Raw genomic sequence first — 23519 nt, 5'->3', positions numbered from 1 at the left:
AATTAAGTTAATGATTTTGTTTTTTATTTGCCTCACACATCAAAGAGTTCAGGTTTGCATGTTCTACCCATGCTTTGGAGGTTTCCTTGAGGGCTCTGTTGTTCTCCTGCAGTCCAAAGATATGAGTTGTTGGCTGACTGGCATTTCCGAAATGGCGTGTATGATTGCACTCCATCTCATTCAGTGGGAGGTTTCCCGCATTGTACCCCTGAGATCCCTGCATAGGATAAGTGTTATAGAAAAATACAGGGAAAAAAAATATATAGAATAATAAATGGATGGATGGAGATGCTCTTTCAGTTTTAAATAAATATAGAACAAAGTGTGAGGGTGTAAGAAGGAAAAGTCTTCACAATAAAGGATTTACATTTTGGGTTTTTTTAGTAGCATGAAAAATTGGGATACCTCTATCTTAATAAACCCTTAACATGATAATCTGGGAAATCAAAATCTGTCTTTGTTTTTTCAGGCATCTCCTGCTGCATTGGCAAAGTGCGTCTTGGCTGAGGTGCCCAAGCAGGTCGTCGAGTACTTCAGCCATAAGGCCATTCCTCCCATGAATCCTGTTTTAGACTCAACGCCCAACTCCATTGCCAATACCCCAGATTAATACATCAATTTGAGTCTTGACCTATGCTTAGTCCCTTCACACCTACCGAATGCTAGAGCCGAGAAAACCCACCACATCAAGCACTACTTTGGTGGTCAATTTTCCTGTTTATACATAACGTGTTTACACACAAGGAGGATTAATTTTTCTTGGATCATGCCCTGTGTTTGGCATCATTCCCACATCTTCATTATCTGTGCTGCAATCTGTACAGTTCCAGACCTATTACCCTCTGCCAGCTCTCTGCAACTTCTCCTCCAAGGCCAACTTTTATTTCTTAATTCCGATGTGCATTTTTTTTATCCTGTGCCTTGCAGGACTTTTTCAGTGTTTGCTCTGCCTGGCCACTGTGCTTTCCTCAAGGCTTCTTGATGGCCTTTTACCACTCTGCTTTTAGCAACAACATTCGCCAGGATTCCATGTGGGGAAACGGAAGGTCATGATAAATACTCGAAAGGTATAATCACCAATGGCTGGTCATGATATCTGCAACTCAGCATAGGATCTCATCCCTTTTAGCATAGTATCTCAACCTAGGAATAAACTATAACACATACACACAGAAAAGTTCCATCATGTAAATCATACAATTTCAACTGATAGCCTGCATGAATTCACAGTCTGGGTTTGAAAGAAAATCAGCACAAGACTCACGTCTTATAGTACAACTTCATACTACACTGTGTACTACTGGTTGTTCTGTTGCATTTGGTTGTACAAAATTTGTCAGCAACAAATCAGAATACAAATAATTAATCAATCAACCCCAACTTTTCTTTTTCTACCTGACATACCCCAATTAACAAAATGATTCATTAAGTCTGTAAGAAATATGTGATGATATACATATAATGTGGATTTTCTGGCAACATTAAATGTAAAAGGAGAATTCTTAATTTTCTGAAATATTATTAAAGTAGTAGACTTTATCCAACACTGAAAATAGAGTTAAATTGAAAGTCTTTTTTCCAACATTCCGTTATTTCATAACTCATTTATAACACATTCTGTATATACAAATCTGATAAAGGAAAATGTTAAATTATTTACCAAGGATTTTCATCTGGAATTATTATTTTTATTACGAGTTACAAATCAAACATATTTAATTACTGTATTGTTTTTATTCTTCTTAAATCTCCGATACAAAATGGATTTGTTCAGGAACTTTCAGGAAAATCTTTTATAAAATATTAATTTAATTTAGTGCATTTTCCTACACTGCAAAAAAAAAAAAAAAAGGATTCCTTAAAAGTTCTTTAGAAGATAAGGGTTCGAATTAAACTTATTGTGAAATGTAAACTAAACTTGTACTCTTAAGGGTGCTAGATTCAAGATTTTATTTTCTGTGTGTGAATATGAAATGTGATCATAATGGAAAAATGCAACACTGCAAAGTTTTGGAAACTTAATTTATTATATTAGGCTTACACAGACACAGAATTGAAAAAAGCGTACAAATAATTGTATACTAAATAATATATCAGTATGACCACTGTGTGAATTTAGTATTGAAATCATATAAAAAGATGTGAAAAGAAGCTTTTTATTGAAGAAAAAGCAGGCTGTAGTGGGAAGGCTATGAATAGAATCAGGGTCAGTTTGCAGTATGCAGGCTGGACTCTAAAGGTCAGTCTGAGCTGATTGTTTTTTGTGGTAAATTTACTCTATGCATATTAATAAGTGAACTCAGAGAGGTGGTGGTAGAGGATGGGAGTAATTATTCATCTTCAAAGATTAATGGTAAATATATGCAGCTACAAGGGTCATACAAGGAATGTAATAGGAAAGGTATGTAGATTACACAAGGGGCACCGCCATGGAAACATGCAAAGAATTAAACATGCAGTTGTACGAAATTAGTCAGTAATAATACCATACTTTTTACAAGCTTATAGTTAAGTTTAATGTTGTGGAAACATTAACCAACATTAACCACCAAGAATACACAAAACACAATGTCCTTATACTTTCCCGTGGCTGAAGAATTACCGACTGTTACAAAGTTCTGACACTGGAGACTCCTTCCATGAATGTTTGAAATCTCCTTACAGAAAACAATATCTACTATAACTTTCTTTTTTGTTATTAATTAGCAACATGATTTTTAATGTTTAATTATGTGGCACATTCACCAATCAAATCTGTGTAAAATAGCTGTTACCATGAACAAAAAGAAATTGAGTAATTTTTTTTACAGACAGGATTTATCACAAAAATTCCACTTCATTATTCAGACTTTAGATGGAACTAGAGAGTTGACCAATAGTCATAAAATTAAGCTGCTGCATAAGCCAAATTTAAATAATACCTCAGTACCTAGGTTAGGCAGTACAATCCCTTAACAACTTACATCTCAGTCAAACAAAAAAAAAGCCAAATGTTATTCAAATGTTTTTTGGAGAAAGACTAGTTTGTTCTTACTTTATTGCAATTTAGAAGAAAAACATAAACTCTTTGTTTTGCTTGAAGGTAACATTTCTATCCAAACGTATTCTTCATGAACTCAGTATTTTTCAAATATTTGTTTGTCCAGTTTTTTTTTTCATGCCAAATCAATCATTAATGTGTTTGTAAACAAAGCAGTTCTGGCATGAGCAGCCATCATGTTTAAATGTGTTGAATAATTTCTTCATGAACTGACTCAAATACATTTTTTATATTGATTTCTTTACTTGTGTGTATGTATATTGTCATACAGTCATACATAATTAAACTTACAAATTGTAAATGATTGTTATCTTATGCTGGAGGTCCAGATGGCAGACTATATCTATAAACAGATCTTAAAATAATAAAACACACTTTATTTGCTTTTGTACATGCAGGAAAACATCTGCCAGCTACCACGTTGCCTGGAGCTGGTTTAAGTTTGCACTTCAGATATATATGAAATATGAATTCAAATGTTTTATTGCATATGAATGATTGCACACCACTGGCTGAGGCATGCCACTTTACTTTTATCTCATTAGGCTTAGTACAGTAGGTATGCAAGTGGATAAATGTAATTAACAGCAGGTGGTCTCTGTCTGTATGTAAATGCTTAATTATTCATTACTGAAGCAGCACATTTGGAGATATCGCTATGCTGGTTAATGATTTATGTATTAAAAAAAACTTAAAAAAAAACAAAAACAAACATTGGCTACATAAATGAAAGCTCTTGTAGTGTACAACGCATTTTATATCAACAATTTGCTTGTGTATTTGTTTATTTACAATTGTATTTATTTATTTTTATATTGTATATTATTTATTCTATTTCTGTTGTATTAATTTATTATTTAATTATACATATTTATTTGACTAATTAGTTAGTTTATACTTATTTTATTTATTAGATGATTACTTTTTTTATTTGGTCTAATACCTTTTTGTAGTTATTTATGCAGGATTTCAGAAAATATTGATTTATATATCCAATTACTTATTTTATCTATTTGTTTGTTTGCTTGTTCTAAATATGTATTAATTTAGCTTATTTTATTGTCTATTTATTTATTGTATTATTTCATTATTTATTTATTATGCTTTATATTTTGTAGTTATTTCTTTAGATTTCAGGATTTATTTATTTATTTGGTAATATTTTTTTATTTATTTTTTTCCCCTTTTTTAATGTTATTTCTGGGCTATGTTGCATGACCACTGGATTCTTTCTGTGGCAGTGCACTGATCTCGAATAATTTTGTACACATACACACAAATATTCAATCCCAACCCCCTGCAGGGATTTACTTGCTTCTCTGCTACCTCCTTTCCCCAAGCAGCAGCAGCACACAGTGTCACTGAAAGGCGCTCCGATCAGTGCAGAACCATGGTATAAAATCAAAAGTGCATTAAAGTGAACTCTTCTTGGCCCACACATTAAACATCGATAAGGTGAAAGTTCAGAATGCACTGCTGAAATGAAAAAATACTTTAATTGTATTTATGTGTATACAGAACTAACAGCCATGCCCCCCTTTCTTATTGGATTGTGGAAATCATTTTAACCACATTTTCCAAGAAATCTGTCCTTCAGCAGGTTTTGAGTTTTAAGACAGGCCTCATAGAATCTCTGTTCTGAAAACACTGTAAATTACTGCATGCATTACTCTGTGTAGAATGTGTTGTTTGTTCCTTTGGGGTATTATGTGAAGTTATGCGAATTTGTCTTTTCCTTCTGCAATGCTGGTCTTGTACTGTGTGCTTCTAATCCTGTATTAAAGCCAATAAACCTGTCAATAAATGATTGTGTGTGATGGTTTGTATGTGAATATATATCATTCTTTCTTTGAATTGATATGTATCATTTTTAAATTCCAATTGCCTCTCTGGAGTCTCGGATAGATAGATAGATAGATAGATAGATAGATAGATAGATAGATAGATAGATAGATAGATAGATAGATAGATAGATAGATAGATAGATAGATAGATAGATAGATAGGCAGGCAGGCAGGCAGGCAGGCAGGCAGGCAGACAGACAGACAGACAGACAGACAGACAATGTTTTCATGGATAGATAGGTAGGTAGGTAGGTAGGTAGGTAGGTAGGTAGGTAGGTAGGTAGGTAGGTAGGCAGGCAGGCAGACAGACAGACAGACAGACAGACAGACAGACAGACAGACAGACAGACAGACAGACAGACAGACAGACAGACAATGTTTTCATGCAGCTCATTCTTGAAACACATGATTCTGTTTTTGGCTGACAGGAGTGTCATCTGATGTGGTCTCCTGCTGTAGCCAAAATATCTTATAAGGAGATACGAAAAAAAAAAAACATGCCTATACTTTTTTCTAGCATTTTTGTGCATCAGACAGTAAATAAGAAATAACTGCAAACCAGGAGAGCAAATCATTTGCATTTGTCTCTTTACAGAATACTACCTTTTGATTGTAAAAATAATTGTATTTTTTTCTGTACATATTCAAATTTTTTTAATTTTGCATTTGACATTTACGAAGTGCTTTCAGATGCTGTTCTGAATCTGCCTGAGTAAAACACAAGATCTAGGAGATACAAGAGAGACTCTTCTGCATGATAGAGCTTCACATTCTTTTCCGCATAGTTCCAGAATGTCAAGTTTCTTGGTAACTACACCAAAGACAGTGGTGTTTGATCTGCTCTTAGCTTCCCTCAATGGCCTTTTTAATTTATGTAACATTCAGAGAGTACAGTGAATAACAGCAGTTGCCATGGAGAAAGCAGAAAGCAGTTGGACAGGAGCTGCAGAGAGATAGACTGAGAAAAAATGCTGAATGACTGTTAAATAAAGAAAAAGGAAGTGAAGGCTAGCAGTGTGAGTTTAAATCAGACAGACATTGCTGCAAATGTTCTGTCTTTGGCTCTCTGCTTGGCCATGATATTAGTATTGTTGATTAAAAAAAACAACAGTTTTTTGAAAATTTTTTAATTTTAACTGACTGTAGGATTGATTTACGCTAAGATAATAATTACATAAATATGTGGAATGACATACGCCTTGGTAAAGTCAAAAGATCATTCTGGAACAGAAAACACATTAGCACATTGACCAAAAAACTATGCTCCATAATGAAATTTTTATATATGAGTTTAGTTTTTTCAGGAAGATGTTAAGCTATTTTTTTGTTTTACTCACAATGCTGTTTGACTTTCTGTGATGCTTAGTCTCTGCCTCAAGAGAATGATGCAGCTGCGCTTTCAGCTTGTTTAGTTCAGTCACTTCATTATCTGTATGCTCTGCTTAAATAAATCAGCTTCTAAAATTTCAACTTTCATGCTAATCCCACCATTGCACTTGGCATGTGGTAGATTGGGAGATGCCGGGTGTATAATATTTTGCATTAGACAGCATATTATTCTTTTAAAGGTCTCCACTAACTTACAATTTTTAAACCTGTACACACAAAACATTTTTTTTGCAATTTGATGTATTACTTTATTTCAGTATACAACAGGCAGTAAACAAACACATGTAAACAACCACAGTTTCATCAAGTCCCACCTTAGCACACAATAAATGACATTACATAACATCCTCTTAAAACATGAACTTCCTCAAAACTGAATCTGCTGAAAGTTTCACATTTGTTACCCAAATGTATTGTTATCAGTAGTCAGTATTGAGAACAGAATTGACAGGTAAATTTTAGCGATGTCTTCCACTTTGCCTTTAAAACATTTATAAATGATTTTTCTTATTGTGCATTTTTTTATTTTATTTAGCTACAAACACAGACCCAAACCTTAACCTAGTCATGAAAAATTATCTCACACCTGATCAAACCCTGATCAAACCCATGTGCAGAACAGGTAGCAGACCCCTACATTCTATTCATGTTTTTGTTCTTTATCGGACTTCAAAATTTTTTTTGTTGATTGTGTTGTTATTTGTGATTTTATTTTTACAGTGGTTTATATCATCAAACACGATATTGCTTTGGATTAAAAAAATATATATATTATTTTATTATATTTTAATAAGAAATCTCTCTGTAAATTGTGTTGCGTTTTTATAGAGCTGTTTCCCCTCATTCTACACTACATTGTACAAGTAAACACTAAAATGCCTTTATTACTTCCTCCATTATTACATCGAAAGCCATGGAAAACGCAACTGTTCCTGGCTGACTATTAAATTATTTTTCAATTGATTTAGCGGATGAGAGTCTCACGGCTTAAGCTTCTCTAGCTACAGTAACCATGCCTCATTGTCTTCCCGTGCTGCTCCGGAAGTCTGCCATGTGCAAACACACTCAAGGGATGCAGAGTGCCAAGTAGCTGATTTACAGCCACAATTAAAGACGGCTCAGGCTGTCCAAACACTCACTGGCAACGACAATAAATGGCCAATTTGAGCCCAGGGACCAGGTAGAGTTTTTTTCGGAGACAGTCAGAGTATCAGAGTGACTTCAATGCAGAATTCGGCTGCATTTTCCCCTGCAGGGGTCTGGGCTGATGACTGTGGTGAGATTCAGTCTCCTAATGAAGAAATGAATGATTTGCATCAGTAAAGTAGCGGGTGTGGTAATTAGTGTGAATGAGGTCCAACCCTGATTCAATTTCAGCTCCTTATTTGGTTTCTGTTATTCTCTGTTGTCTTCTTTCATACAGTGCCTCATGAGTGAAGGGGGGTTTATTGTATCAAAAATTAATATACAGTGAGACTACATGTTATCATTTTGAGGACCACAAACAGATCTAAGTATCTTATAGCCAAGAATTAGCTTTCTTTCATGCAAACCACAGGTTGCTAAAGCTATCGGAAATTATTCAGCATGTCAATTCCAGTCACCTAACATAATTCGTTTGACAGCATTGGTACATTTTACTGTTTGTCTTGCTCTGCCTGTTCGTTCTATTTCAAGCAATCCTTCAGTAAACTTGAATCATTACTACACTTACTATATGCTGTCAGTCAGTCTGTGTGTTACCATGGCAACAAACAACACTATCTATATATAAGTGCTTTGGGGATTTTTTTTTCCAGTGGTAGAGAAAAAATTTATGTGCGAAAAGTGTGAAAATCAGGTGTCTGTTATAGATGTTACATGCGTGGCTTTGTACTAGCTTCACTGGCATATTAGACTAGCAACCTAACTGTACTATCCATGTGGAACAGTAATTTCCTTCCCAGCTTAATTTTTCCACCCACTGTCTCAATGAGCTTTTCTTTCATTGAACATCAAACATTAAATGGAAAATTAACTACTAAGTTTGGAAACTCCCTTAACTCTGTAAACTTAATGTCAACATAAATATACAATTTACAGTAAATAGTGTATTACTTTTAAAGAGCCTCTCCTTGAACTGCCACCTTAACGTGGTGGAGGGGTTTGAGTACCCGAATGACCCTAGGAGCTATGTTGTCCGGGGCTATATGCCCCTGGTAGGGTCTCCCAAGGCAAACAGGTCCTAGGCGACCCTTATGAGAAATGGTAGATCAAGGACCGTGACGTCGCCCGGTATGGCGCAGCCGGGGCCCCACCCTGGAGCCAGGCCCGGGGTTGGGGCTCGTATGCGAGCGCCTGGTGGCCGGGCCTTCCCCCACAGGGTCCGGCCGGGCTCAGCCCGAAGGAGCGACGTGGGGCCGCCTTCCAGTGGGCTCACCATCTTTGCTTAGACTGCTGCCCCCGCGACCCGGCCTCGGATAAGCAGGAGAAGATGGATGGATGGATGGACTTTTAAAGAGATAATGAAAATAATTTTAATGACTGGTCTGTGACATAAAATGGAATACAGAAATAAGGAAGGATGTGAATTGAAGAATAAAATTGATAAATGTTTTACAGTAGAGCAAAATAGAATTGCACTATATGTGACAATTAAATGTACAATAGAAGTATGATTAAGCCCTTGCTTAGGATTGTGGTTAGGTTAGGTCTTTGTTCATAGTAAAAAGATTTAAGTGAATTGGATTTAACAAATATTCAACAATTCTATAGACACAAGGCCTTTCAGCTATAGTGTTCGTGTTTAATCTGATACATCCTACCATATTTAATAGAACTTCTATTAATCTTCAAACAGAAATAAGAAACTAGAGGAAAGAAAATAAATGTTCTCAAATTATGCTCTTCCATGATGCAAAATGCCATTCAGTGATTAAAAGTTAATGGATGTGATCTGCTTCATTCCCCTTTACAATAATGTTAGACAGAGTGCTGAGGGCATTTGTCCTGATAGACTGGATAAATTACTGCAATTAAGGATTTGTGTGTTTTGCAGCACTGGTGAAGACAGAAGCCAAATATCTCAAATTATTTTTGTATTAATATAATTACATACAAATATGGCTAAATATATTGCCTGTGACTAAAGGTTCATGTTAAAATATTTGTTATGGGTCAGGAATAAATTCGGTACATTAGTTACATATTATATTAAGCCGTAACGTTATTTTAGAATTAGCATTGTTTGCTAGGAGGTTAATTATTGGTGTGTTAACTCCTATGTTTAAATGTTTTCTAGTAAGTGAGCTAATGTTATGCTTACTAAATGCTAATTTAGATCTATTAATCTGGTTCTATATCCTTATATCTTTCATTCTTCAAATGCACATTACCTTCAGCTTTAACACTGAGTTCTGATACCATGTTAAGCACAAAAGGAATTCTGGTTAATACCATTAAATATTTTGAAGCAAGAGAAACCCACTTAGAAGAAACATAAATAATAAATTTTTTTATTATTATTCCTGTCATTACTGAGCCTTGACACTGTTTTTGCAATTATAATACTGACGTATTAATTCTCATTCTCATAATTCTCATTCACTGCCAAGATCACCTCTGTGCCTGTCTGCCCTCCGAGCATGCCCCCAAGCCTGTCCCAAGTTCTGCTGAGGATGTCGCTTCGCTCCTGAGCACCGTCGAAGATGATTCTTTATTCCTGAGCCTTGCAGAAGGTAGCAGAGAGGGCGCTGCTCCACTCCAGAGTCCTGCCGAGGGCACCGCTCTGCCTCAGAGTCCCGCCAAGGACTTCAGCTGTGTTGACTACTTTGCTCCACCCCCAAGTCTCTCCAAGGTGTCCGCTTGGCCCCTGGGGTTTGCTGATGAAGTTGTCTCCGCAGAGGAAGCCGCTCCACTCCAGAGTCAAACCGAGGGCCAAAGCCTTGTTGACTATGTTGCTCCAAACCCGGATTTCTCCAAGGTGTTTGCATGGCTTATAGGTTTTGCTAATGACGTGGTCTCCACAGAGGGCGCCGTTCCGCCTCAGACCTCCACAGAAGGCGCCGCTCTGCTTTCAGACCTTCACAGAAAGCGCTGTTCTGCCTCAGACCTCCGCAGAGGGTGCCGCTCTGCCTCAGATCTCCACCTTGATGCTAGGGACAGACAACTGGAAGTTTGCTTCACGTTTCATCTGACCCAATCTTCAAGGCGTGCTTGTCCAGAATTTTAGGACTTTAGCTCGGGGCCAGATTACCTCACTGGCTTCCTAAGTCCCTGAGAATACTCTTGCCACCCTGCCTGCTCTGGATTCTGTACCTGTTCCTGACCCTGATCGTGACCCTGACCCCTGTTCTGCACTGCCTCTGCTCTGGTTTGAACTCTGGACTGGCTCTTTGGTTTGTGTTTTTGCTCCGTCCTCTGTTGCTTAGATTATTGTGCCTGACCTTTTGGACTTTTTTTTTTTTTTTCGTCTTGTATTCCCTGCATTTCCCCGCCTGTGTTTAGACCCTGGACTGTTTTTCGAACTGTGTTTTGCCTTTGCCCCACACTTTCTGACAGTTATAGCATTTGTAGACAACAGGCAGTTTCCTTTTAAGCATATATTTTTTCTTTTGAACTTGAAGATGTTTAAAAATTGTATACGTAGTGTGAATTCATTTACCTTTCAGGAACTCGAGCTGCATCAACAATGCTTTTGGAATGCTTCTGTGTTGTCCACGCTCTAAACCTTTCAGGAACTCGAGCTGCATCAACAATGCTTTTGGAATGCTTCTGTGTTGTCCACGCTCTAAATCACGTGTGTAATCAGTCCAATAGAAAGCGTGGCATCACTGCTATAAAAAGCACATAAAGTCAAGCAAGCGCTAGTTTTTGTTTGTTCATGAAGTGCTCTATGTGTTTTTGTCTGGATGGGAAGTGGTAAATGTCCAGAAATGTGAATGTTCCGCTCCCGGTGGGAATTCTTCAAGGAAGGTGCCCCTGCTTCTACGGAGCGGCGGGTTAGTTCCTGGGGCTCGCAGGTGGACCTGGCAGAGAGTTTGGAGATGGGCTTGTCCCTTTCTCCTTCCTCACCTGTCTGGTCCAGCACTTGATTGCAAGTCTTGGAAGCACGCCTTTCGACGGTTTGTTCCTCATGCGACAAAATCATTTAACTCCACCTCCCTTCCTCCGAGGAGGGGGTGTGGAGGAGCGCTTTGCGAGCTGGGTGTTAAGGAGCTATTGGAGGTTGTGACCCGTACAATATTCAAACTGGAGATAGATTGGCCGGCCAATGAGCAGAAAGTTCTGAAGCCTCTGCATCGGGGTTTGCCTTTCTTTCTGGACCTGACTCTGAGGTGCCGGTTCCTGGGCTTAGCCTTTTCCAGCCCGCCTCTTCAGTCCTAAGACTTCTGTGTACACCAACATTGTCGGACTGAAAAAGTGTGGTTACTGGTCCATTAACCCTGCCACACTCTGTGCTTCAGGGAACAGCCAGCTCCAGCGAGTTTCCTACTCGGTTTCTGCCCGGTATTGTAGCAGACATGGAGGGCTCGCCGCCTTCCAGGAGGCCCCTAGAGCTGCACCAGGGTATAGCTCCGGCTCTAGGCTTACCAGAGGTCAGTCATTAGAGGCTGATACCCTTAAAAGACTACCTGGCAGCCTGGGAAGTTCTGCCAGAAGTGTCTTGGAGGCTATACAAATTAGTTCGGGTCTTGTCCCTCCCAGTTCAATGGAGTGTGTCCCACCCTGGTGAGATCTGAGCAGGCTCTGGTCATGGAACAGGAAGTAGACACTCTCCTGAGGAAGGATGTCTGATCTAGGTGGTCCCTCCATCAGAAAGAGAGTCCGGGTTCTACAGCCGGTACTTCACAGTTCTCAAAAAGAATGGCGGGTTGCATTCTATGTTAGATCTGTGTCAGCTGACCCGCTCACTACTAAAACTCAGGTTTAAGATTGTGTCTCAAATAGATGTGAGGACTGGTTTGTCACGATAGACCTGAAGGATGCATACTGCCATGTATCTATCCTTCCTCCTCACAGAAAGTTCCATAGGTTTGCTTTCATGGCCAAAGCTTACCAATATCAGGTCCTTCCATTTGGTCTTGCCCTCTCACCCCGCAACCTTTACAAAGTGTGTGGATGCGACCCTGGTCCCTCTGAGACTTAAGGGCATCGTATCTTAAAATATATCGAAGATTGGTTGATTTTAGCTCCATTAGAGCAATTATCGATCCGGCATCGAGATGCCATTCTCGCCCACATGAAGGAATTGGGGTTATGGCTGAATCCCAAAAAGAGTGTGCTTTCTCCACTATAGAGAACCACTTACTTAGGCGTTGTGTGGTATTTGACTGTTATGCGTGCACAGCTGTTGCCTGCCCCAGAGACTGCTGAAACCGCTTCAAAGTGAGTGACTGTCAAGCAGTTCCAGAGACTGCTGGGGCTAATTGCAGCAACGTCTAATGTAATTCCACTTGGCCTCATTCACATGAGGTCCCTTCAGTGGTGGCTCAGGGCTCGAGGGTTCTCTCGGAGGGGCAATCCACTCTATACAATCAAGGTCACACAGCGAGCCCTACGTGCCTTAGAGGTTTCAAAAGATCAAGAAAATTGTATATCTCAGGGCACAGTGTTAAGAGTTCCTGGTCGTCGCATAATGCTAATGGCGGATGCTTCCCCTAACGGGTTAGGGAGCGTGCTGTGGCATGTGAATTGCCTAGAGATGCTGTCTGTGCTTCTTTAAAGCACTTCCTTCCAGACCTCATAGGCCACCATTTGTTGGTCCGTTCAGACAACACCTCTATGGTCTCTTATATCAACCATAAGGGGGGTCTGCGCTCGTGCCTCCTGTACGCTGTTAGATGATGCCTGTTCCCAGCATAGTGCGATCGGCACCAACTGGATCCAGTTAGCTGCCTGGTCAGTTCAGTGCTGGAATATCTTCACCAAAGGGTTGGCTCCTTCCACCCTTAAAGTGGGCTATTTTGACATATCATGCCCCCTTGGAAGTTTAATCACTGGGTAGTAACCTGTTGGTGACACGTTTTCTTTGTGGTATGACCTAGAGTGCCTGCGTGGGACTTGGCCATTGTATTGGAGGCTGAACCTCCCTTTGAGCCGTTGGTCAAGGCACAGTACATATACATCCACAGAGCAAGTCTATGGAGAAAGTCTGAGCAACTGTTGGTCTGCTATGGCCCTCCGAGGAGAGGTCTTCCTGCAAATAAGCAGAAGCTCAGCAGTTGGATTGTGGATGATTTTTTCATCCTCCTATGAGTCCTCTGGTTGCCTGCTCTTTTCAGGGTCAAAGCACACTCAGCCTCTCTGGAGTTTCTCCAAACTCTCCAAACATCTGCAATGCTGCAGGCTGGTCCACCCTGCTGACCTTTGTCTGGTTTTATAACCTTCAGTGCCACTCCTGGCACCTCTGTCTTTCGACCTAGCTGTGTTCTTACACACTAGGCAGGGACTGGTCAGTCTGGCGGTATTGGACACTCGTTCCCAAAGCATTGTTGACGCAGCTGGAGTTCCTGAAAGGAAATGTCTCCATGGTTCCCCTGAGGGAACGAGACACTGCCAGCATCCCTGCAGCGCTTCCTTCCCTTTCAGAAGCTAGTGCCGGCTTCACTCCATGTGCTCTTTATAGCTTTCTGGTCGTGACGTCACCCCGCTGGTGACGCCGCGCTTTTCAATGGACTGATTACACACGTGATTCATAACGTGGACAATGCGGAAGCGTTCCCAAAGCGTTGTTGACACAGCATCTCGTTCCCTCGGAGAACCATGGTTACATAACTAACCTGGAGACGTTCTTTCTTTTGTCTTTTGTTGTGATGAGATTCTCTTATTGGCATGGGATATAAAATACCCTGAAGTTGCTGCTTTAATAAAAGTAATATTAAACTATATTCAAGTGTTTGTATTTGTTTAACATTTATAAATATTTTTTTAGTTCAGTGGCTTTACTCCATTGCTAGCTTTAAGCGTTGAGCTTTGATGAACAAACCGATGATATTGTGTTGTGTGTATTGTGTTTTATCAGAGACTTCAATAAAGCCTGTGATGTTTGATGTTTGTCCTGATCATGGTTAGCATTTCTGATGTATGTCCTCAAAGCACCAGGGCACAGGCTCATCACTGGCTCTAGCTTTGACCTTTTTTTTTTCAAACAGGACATATATTCATTCTAAACCTTCTTTTATTTTTAGTTCTTCAAAGTTCAGCGGCAATGATATATAATAAGCATGGAATTAACTTTATCTCTCAGTACATATGAGGCACTGCTGTATCTGCAGAACTGAAGCATGCTTATCTGACAGTCACTGAAATCAGACCTAATTGAGTCATCATCATTTTGACTGAAATGAAAATTATTTGAAAGTGAATGCAAGCTGAAAATGTTTGCTGTGCCTGCTTGTGTAGGAAAAAATCCTGACAGTGCTGTTTCACAGAAAGTGCACAGTTGTGCTGCTTGTGTCAGATGCCCATCACACGCTGTGCAACATAAAACCACTTTGGCTTTGCATTTCATTCGCAACCAAATGGCATTTGAGGTCAATTTAGAGAAAGGTTAGATGTCAACTAAATGTCAGAGGGAAATAGCTCACACACTGAAGCAAGCACATGCTTTAGTCCAGATATATGGAAATGTCTGAGACTGTAAATCTCACATCACAGAACCGAATATGGTCATGTTTATATATATATATATGTTTTTCTTTTTTTCTTTCTTTATTATTATTATTATTATTATTATTATTATTATTATTATTATTATTATTCACTGATGTGGGGTGAAGACACCTGGAGTGCAGTCAGGGCTCAAAATCATCCCAGATGTGTTCAGTATTGAGGTCAGAGCTCTAGCAAACCACTCAAGAGCTTTCAATCCAACCCATATAAATTATATCTTCATGGAGCTGGCTTTGTGCACAGAGGCATTGTCATGCTGGAACAGGTTTAAGTCTAGTTCAAACACATCCTATACAATTCTGTGTTACTTTCAGGTATGAACCTTCAGTAACTTAAATAAATTTAAGAAAAATAAATGCTTAAATAATGAAATGAAATTAAATTAAATTAAATTAAATAAAAAATTTGAAATCACAATTAACACCTATACACTATACAGTTACAGTATGTAGTATAGGTTGAGCTCATTATTTCATATATTATATTTTATATATCACTGAGCTCATAATATTATTATAATATTCGGCTTCCAGGCCACATACATCCTGCTGTTTTTGTTTGGAAGAAGTGATCCATTTAGTAGCAGCGGCTCATAAATAAACATGAAGTAAATCAGATTGCATGATGAAGAATAATGATGCTGATCGTATCTTTAAAGTAATTTCAGGCCTATAGGAAATTAATGTGCATAATTTTATGCAAGCTTTTCCGCTTATTCATAAAAACGACCTCCAGAGCCAATTAGGCCTGTCTGTTTCTTCTTCTGTTGCATTCCTAATGAGTAATTAAAGAAAACATTTTACCTTTTTTTTTTTTTTTACCAAAACCTGCAAGCCACCAAAAAAGTATTCAGTATCAATTATGTTGATTTAAATCCAGCACTAAAAATTACATCACCATTTGAATTTGATGTGTGCAAATTTCTGAGCACCCACAAACAAAATTAATGGTAAAGAAATGTGTTATGCATGGAATGTTTTGCAGATTTATCTTCCTTAATCTTCAATGGTCAGACATTTTTAACATTAAATTGTTTCTTCTTTTGTGTGTTATTTTGTTATCATTTTCTTGATGCAGACAAGTGCATTTTTCTCTTTTCTTTTATTACAGTTGGAACAATATATATTATTAACAAATTCCTTATTGTTTTTTGAATAGATGAGTACCAGGTTTAAAAAAATATATAAATTAATTAAATTAAATAAATGAACAAACAAACAAACAAAAAAACAAATAAATAAAAGTTGAAACAGGGACATCAAATTTTTAAAAATGCAAAAGTTAAAAGGTTTATGGACACCTCTTCATAAGGTGCTTTTTGAACATCCGATCCCAAATTTAGTCCCCATTTTCAGTTGAAATAATCTTCCTTTTCTGGGAAGATTTGTGCTTATTCAGCCATAAGAGTGTTAGTTAAGTCAGGTACTGATGTAAGGGAGGAGTCCTGGGGTGCAGTCAGGGTACAAATTCATCTCTAAGGTGTTCACTAGAGTTGAAGCCAGAGGTCTATAGAAGGCCACTCAAGATATTCCACCTCAACCTATATAAACCAACATAAACCTTCATCTTCATGGAGTTGGCGTCATGCATAGGTTCACTGTCAAGCTGGAACAGGTTTGGGCCTCCTAGATAAAGTAAAGGTAAAATTTAATGCTACTACATCCAAAGACATCTTGTATATTTGTGTGCCTCCAACTTTGAGAGAACAATTTAGGGAGGAACTACATATGGCTTTAAAAATACTTTTGTCCAAACAGTGAATCTATAATCAAACAATACCAACTCATTCTTTTCAGTAGAATTCAAAAAGACCTTGTACACATGTAAAGTGCAGTGGTGCATTTGTTCCTTTGCGTTTCTCTTTTTGATGTCAAAGTGATAAAAGATGCTCTAAACTTGCACAGAAGTTTTGTATTGAACATATGTAATGCACATGTAACTAAATATTAATATCAGATATAATATTTTCAAAATATGCAATCAGATTAAGGATAATAGGCCTAAATATTGAGTTGTGCATTAGTGTTAAAAATGTTTTATGTGATGCGGTCCTATTTTAAATCAAAGGTCATATTTTTAATTCCACTGTTGATGCCACTAACACTTACTGTACCATTTCAAACTATCAGTACAATTATTGAGAAAAAATTTTCTGATTAGGCCAAACTGACTATCATTGCAAGATCTAATTAAATTTTGTTTAGTCCCCCCCATTCCAACTCAGTGCAGTGTAATTATCATTCATACTACACTATAATTTCATTCCTGGAAATTGCCAGCAAACTTCAAGTAAAACAATTATAGTGCTTATGTTTAGCAGCATGGTCTTAGCAGCAGTACTATAATTTGTATGTTATGACATTCACAATTTTTACCCAGAAAACATTTGCATCCTGTCAGGGAATTGTAGATGAGGAAGAGAGGGAGAAGGAGAAGGAGAAGAAGAAGGAGAAGGAGGAGGAGGAGGAGGAGGAAGAGATGTTGCTTAAAGTGCAAAGGAACAACAAACAAACAAACAACAGTATCTGAGTGAACTTCTGAACTATTATGATCCCCCATGCCTAATTAGATCAAAAGGTGCAGACTATTTGATGGTACCTCAAATAATGAAGACTACAGCAGAAGGGAGATCTTTCTCTTATGAAGCTCCATAGTTATGAAACAAACTGTAGTCTTAGACTGTTCGGGACTTAGACACAGTCTCAATGTTTAAGTAGCCTTTGATCAGTAAATTATTCTTAGGTAAAGTAGCAGATATCATGTATAGGGATCATGTATATGATATGTGTTCAGTGAACTGTAATATATGTATGCTGTCAACCTCTCACTCTCACACATTCATTTAGGTTTGTTGACGGTGATGTGGTGGGTCGTCTCTTATCCCGAAGATCCCTCATGTCTGTGTTACCTTCTGGCTCTCCCTTTTTATTATGCTGCCATAGTGAGTCTTGCTGGAGTCCCCAACTGCACAGTTTCCTTAACTTTTATACAACAATAAGGATACTTAATAATCCATATCTTTTCTCCCCGTCACCCCTCTTCTCTCTCTCTCTCTCTCTCTCTCTCTCTCTCTCTCTCTCTCTCTCTCTCTCTCTCTCTCTCTCAGTCAAGTTATACATGCTCCTGAGGTACCAGTGACTACTGTTCCTGCCCCTCTCCCCTCCCCAGATCTGCCCACTTTGTCCTGGCCTGCCTCTGGATGGTGTTCTCTTCGATTGGATGCCACTCTGTGCAGCTGAGAAAAGTTTCTCATCAACAGCCTGGGGATCCATGAAATTACGGCACAAGACAGGAGCGTTGAGGATGGATTTGGACTGTACTTAATGCCAACAGTCTGCTACACTGACTCAAGACTACAGTTTGCATTTGATCATCATCACTGCACATCTCAACACAGTTTAGCTGTAAAAAATGGACATTCAGTGCAACGCAGATGAAGATGGGTTCCCTCTTGAGTCTGGTTCCTCTAAAGGTTTCTTCTAACTTTCATTCCAACTACCAGTATTAGATTCGAAAATATTGAGCAAAATATTTAATGGACAGGACTGTAACACACACAACACAACAAAAGCTTGACAATAAATTTATATCAGCGATGAAATAAAACTTTCAGCATCTCTCTGTCCCTCTCTTTTTCCCTTTTTTTCTCTAATCTCTTGCTCTTTCTTTCTTTCTGCATGGCATTTTCTATCTCTCTATCTTTCACTCTTTTTTAATCTCTCTGTGTTTCTCTCTGTCTCTCTTCCTGTCTCTCTTTCTAAATTTCTCTCAGATGTCCCTCAGATCAGACCAGAGTATTTTATGACCCCCTCAAAGCCCCAATATGATCTTGCTTAATGTCAAGTAGGACGTAGACAGCTGGTGTCACAATTCTGAGCACCGAAAAGCTTTAAAAGGTACATGGGATAAATGTAGAACAGTGTGTAGAAATTCATATCCACTCCCAGAACTGTCTTTTCAAGGTCCTTGCAAGGGATGGAGAAAGAAAGAGAGACAAACAGAGTATGTGAAGTAGGAGGACACTAAATAACAAAAAGTTTACTGATCTAGCAGCACTAAGAGCTTTCCTTTGAATCAGGAGGCTCTTCTTCCATGCTATTTGAAATACATACAATTTAGTTTGACACCATTTACGTTTTAATTTCTGAGTGGTTTATTTCAAGGTGCAAGCGTGCTATTTTATTTTTTTTTCTTGAATCATTTTATTTTATTATCTAGGCTCTAAGCTCTTCAGGGTCAGAAGGTAATTTAATTAATGGAGATAACTCCGAAAGATTATTAATAAAACTCGCTGCTTTAGTTGACATGAATGTACTTTTAACATGGTAACATGGCAAGATACTTATGCTATGACTGAGGCAGATTTTAAAGGAGATGAGGTAGTGATCTGAAATAGCTTCAGACTTTGGAGTTATTATTATATTTCTTATATTTTATCCAAATGTTAATATTAAATCAAGAGTCTGTCCATCACTCTTGCTTGGGTCCTATGACCGTTTGATTAATCCCTACTGAATCTGAACTAACCAAACAGCTGTTTTTAAGGAGTCTTTATGATTATTAAAATATTAAAGTCACTGGCAATTGAGCAATTGCTTTGTCTAAGGAAGTAGCTAGATTTGAAATTAAATCTGCAAATTCGACAGGGAAATCAGAATAGGGCCCTGGGGGTCTATAGATAATAATTATTTAAATCGGCTGACTAGACTTGTTTTTGGATGCTACATAAAAATTATTTTATGATTAAATTATTTATTAAATTAAATTAAATTATGTTGGTGTAAAGAACTCCGAATGTGCTTGTTAATTTGTGTTTAGTTTTTTTGTTTGACGCTTAGATTATTATTATAAATAATTGTAACACTACCTCCTCTACAATTTAGACGGGACTGGAGTATGTAACTTTACCCAGGAGGACTAGCTTCATTTAATGGTACATATTTGTTTGGTGATAGAGGGAAAGAAACCTTAGCATCAACAGGTTCACCATTACACTGGTATCATATTTTATTCATATTTTAAAATTAATTTGCGATCCTGGTGTTGTTAAATTATGAACGTATTTCAAGGTTTATGTTTCCCTATTATTCAAGAGAGAAAGAGAAAAAAAGAGGCTGGTGATGGGACATCTGTATATAGGTGCTATAAATGAAGTGAGTATAGATTATACAATAAGTAGACAGTGTATGTAGATTTAATTATCTATCTACATAAATATAAATGTGACTGAAGTACTTCAAGGTACTGCATAAGATTCCTGTCTGTGATACAGTGCTCCTTTTTCTGTGTTTTGTATAATACTGATGGTTTTTACTCATGGTGTCACAATTATTGTTTTAAGAGGTGGATTAACTGGTGATAAGAGGTAATAGGACACCACTGAATGTATAAAATGCATGGCCTGCCACTGATAAATATATATCATATACTGTATATTCTATATTCACTGACCCACTAAAACTAGCATTAAAAATCTCTTGCGTCCTCTCTTGTAGCTCTCTCACATACTCATGCAAATCCCAAACCTATTAATGGCTTATTTTAAAGCAGTAAGAACACAAAGGTCAGAATATTTGGTGGTATCAAAAAGTTTTAAAATATGTTTTGTAACCTGCCAACAGATGGCAGCATAAGGCTGCACACACAGTCACATGGAGCACCAACCTTCATAAGTCAGTGTGCAAAAATACATTTTTCTGTGTACATCAGGAGCTGTGTAACTGGTAATCTGCTATTCCGACCATGTGCGCTGTCATGTCAACCACCCTACATGCCAGATTTGGCTCCTGCGGACTTTGCCCAATTCCCAAAGATGCTCAAAGGTTGCAGTTTTGACACCATTGTGGAGATCCTGCATGAATAGCAGAATGTGTTTCGAAAAGAAGACTTCCAGGACACTTTCCAGAAATTGCAAGAATGCTGGGAGCACTGTATTGCTGTGCAACAGGACTACTTTGAAGGTGATATTGTGTAAACATAGATAAATAAAGTACTTTTTTGTAAACAAAGCATAAAAAAGATCAAGACTATTCTTTGACTCAGAGCAACCAACATCCAAATGTCAAGTGTTGATGTTCCCATGACCATTCTTCACTGTGAGTGATTGTACAAACTGTGGAGTCCCATATTGGATGGCCAATTAAAAAAATAATTCAAATTTTATTCCTTTGCAGAACATTTTTTGTATAAATATATTTTTTTCTTTTTACAGCTTCCTGGTATGTTAAAAGAAGATTTAATAAATAACCTCCTGAACTGTGTCAGTAATACATACAGTAATACATAATATTTTATCATGTAACACTTTAAGAAAGCTAGGGACATTTTTTGATTAATTATTAAATAATGACATATCTTAAGTATTAAAAAACAAATAATGCACAAGAATTTAATGTCCGTACTACACATTTACCCAATTAGTGTTTACATTTTAAAATAGTATTTATGGATGCATTTAGGGGTAAATAACTAAATAAAAGACAATGTGGTACTTGGAAATCTTTCTAATGATGAAGTATTATTTTGTAGGATTCAACATTTAACCTTTAAGGGTACACTTTTATCTTAATGATTTAAAATTTATGTAGTATTGTGTGCTTATTTTTTATCAAACCTGAAGGCATGTTTTTAGCAGGTCAGTCAAAGGCAACATTATTCATACCTCTGGCTGCATGACTCACCTTGAATGCATCACCGCTCTGTCCTCTAGCTCTTGTTTAAATGCTTCATTTGCTTTCCTTCTGTCATCATATAATTATAGTAAACATGGAGAACTGAACGTTTTCAAGGATTTTTTCTTTGGACCGTTAATTTTCACATTGTACTCAGGACAGCACCAATATGATTCATGATCAATATGATTTTTGATTAATTCATATGTTTAACTGTTTTCCTGACAAGGCCCTGAAAGGTGCCATCATGTGCTAAACGAATGCTTTAGTAAGCAACTTTGCTAGCGAAGAAATGTTAGTGTAATCACCTACACTCAAAAAAATATGTTGGCCCTACTTTTTTATGTCAGCAGGTTCGATGTAACTTAGTTAGGTTGCATTTACATAACAATATTTATTTCAGTAAACTTAAGTTAATTACATAATGTTAATGCAATTTTGTTTAGTTACCGTATTTTCCAGGCTATAAGCCGCTTCTTTTTTCCCACGCTTGGAACCCCGCGGCTTAAACAATGAAGTAATTTATAGATTTTTCCTGGGTTTTTCTAAGTGTCACAAGCTTCAAGCCAAAATTGAGCCCCATAACATTAGACCAATGAAATTGCTGAACGGGTTAAGGTGAACCAATGAGACTCTTTATATTAAATGCGCTCCCACTGAATCAGGCCGCACCACATCATAAATATGGATGAAGTTCCTCTGACGTTTGACCTGCCGCTCACTTGGACTGTCAACGGGAAATGCGACTCATTTGTCACGCTGAAAACAACCGGGCATGAAAAAACGCACTTCACCTGTGTTCTGAGCTGCCCGGCATCGGGAGAAAAGCTTAACCGATGGTGCTTCTTAAACGCACGAAGATGCCAAAAGAAAAACTCCCGAGAGAAATTGTTGTAAAAGGTAGGAGGAAGACATTGAACAATGACTTTTCATTTCTTGGTAGGCTACTGTTTAGATACAAGTCGTGTTACAGACACTGTCTTTCGTTAAAGCCTGTTTAAAGTTCATTAGTTTCAGTGTAGGCACCTGCGGCTAATAGACATGTGTGGCATATTTTTGTTCAAAAAAAAAATCTTTCTAAAATTCAGCGGGTGCGGCTTATATTTGGGTACGCTTAATAGTCCGGAAATTAAGGTAAATCAACCTAACATTTTTAATTTAGTTTTAATTAAGTTCAATTATTCTAAAATTCATATTGTTGCCTTCAACCAAAACAAATAATCCAGTTTTATTGATTAGTTTATTCAATGAATCTACAGGTATTTACATTTTTTTCCAACAAGAATGTGTACTGTACAAAATATGAAAACTGACTTTATTTGTCAAAAATCTAATTTTTTTTTACTTGTTACAAAAAATACTAATAAAACTATAAGCATGCTTCCTTTTTTTTTTTTACAAAACAACTAATAATACAGAAGTCTTATTTTCTAATATTTCCCTCTGGAAACTGAAAAAAAAAAAAAAGCTAACAATGCATCAGTTATTCAATGCAAGACCAACATTGAAAGGAATGAATTTCAGTACTGAAACAAATGTACTGCTACAGAAAACAGCACTACTTTATGGAGAAAACATACAGCATGTCCTGCCTTATAGTTTATTTTTCAGGACCTGGACCTTTTCTTGACCGCATTCTTAAAGGCTGCAGGTCTCAGACAAGACCTGAGAGCGTTTCTATTGATGAGCAAATGATACCATTTACAGAAGCCTGTCCTTTTCGACAATATCTGCCAATAAAGCTCAATCCAGTTGGCATGAAAAACTTTCTTTGTGCTTCACCAGAAGGCATCATGCTCTACTTTGAATTATATAAGGGTGCAGATGCACTGATTGCACAGGTCCAGGAACCAGGTGAACTGGGTTTGGGAGGTTTGGTCATTGATAGTCTGTCTGAAACTCTCCATCCTGGAACAAAAGTGT

At 37.7% G+C, this 23519-nt stretch overlaps 2 protein-coding genes across 2 annotated transcripts in view; both read left to right on the top strand.

The window, feature by feature from the left end:
* The window catches only part of cpne7 (copine VII), a 60179-nt gene extending 55335 nt beyond the window's left edge, over positions 1-4844 (top strand). Inside the window, exon 16 of the mRNA XM_083558539.1 lies at positions 470-4844. Coding sequence (XP_083414665.1) covers positions 470-610 — 141 coding nt within the window. The 3' untranslated portion in view covers positions 611-4844. The remainder of the gene's footprint in view (positions 1-469) is intronic.
* Positions 4845-7285: 2441 nt separating this feature from the next.
* LOC310736190 (uncharacterized protein) overlaps positions 7286-23519 on the top strand; it is a gene marked incomplete at its 5' end in the record, with an annotated part of 36180 nt that continues 19946 nt past the window's right edge. Inside the window, 4 exons of the mRNA XM_083559563.1 lie at positions 7286-7352; positions 9867-10426; positions 11718-11849; positions 12602-12639. Coding sequence (XP_083415689.1) covers positions 7286-7352; positions 9867-10426; positions 11718-11849; positions 12602-12639 — 797 coding nt within the window. The remainder of the gene's footprint in view (positions 7353-9866; positions 10427-11717; positions 11850-12601; positions 12640-23519) is intronic.

The sequence above is a fragment of the Silurus aristotelis genome (genome assembly GCF_946808225.1).
Source record: "Silurus aristotelis genome assembly, chromosome: 13".
Classification (NCBI taxonomy): Eukaryota; Metazoa; Chordata; class Actinopteri; order Siluriformes; family Siluridae; genus Silurus; species Silurus aristotelis.
Note: the sequence above shows the minus strand (reverse complement) of the source record. Positions and strands in the feature narration are given on the sequence as shown.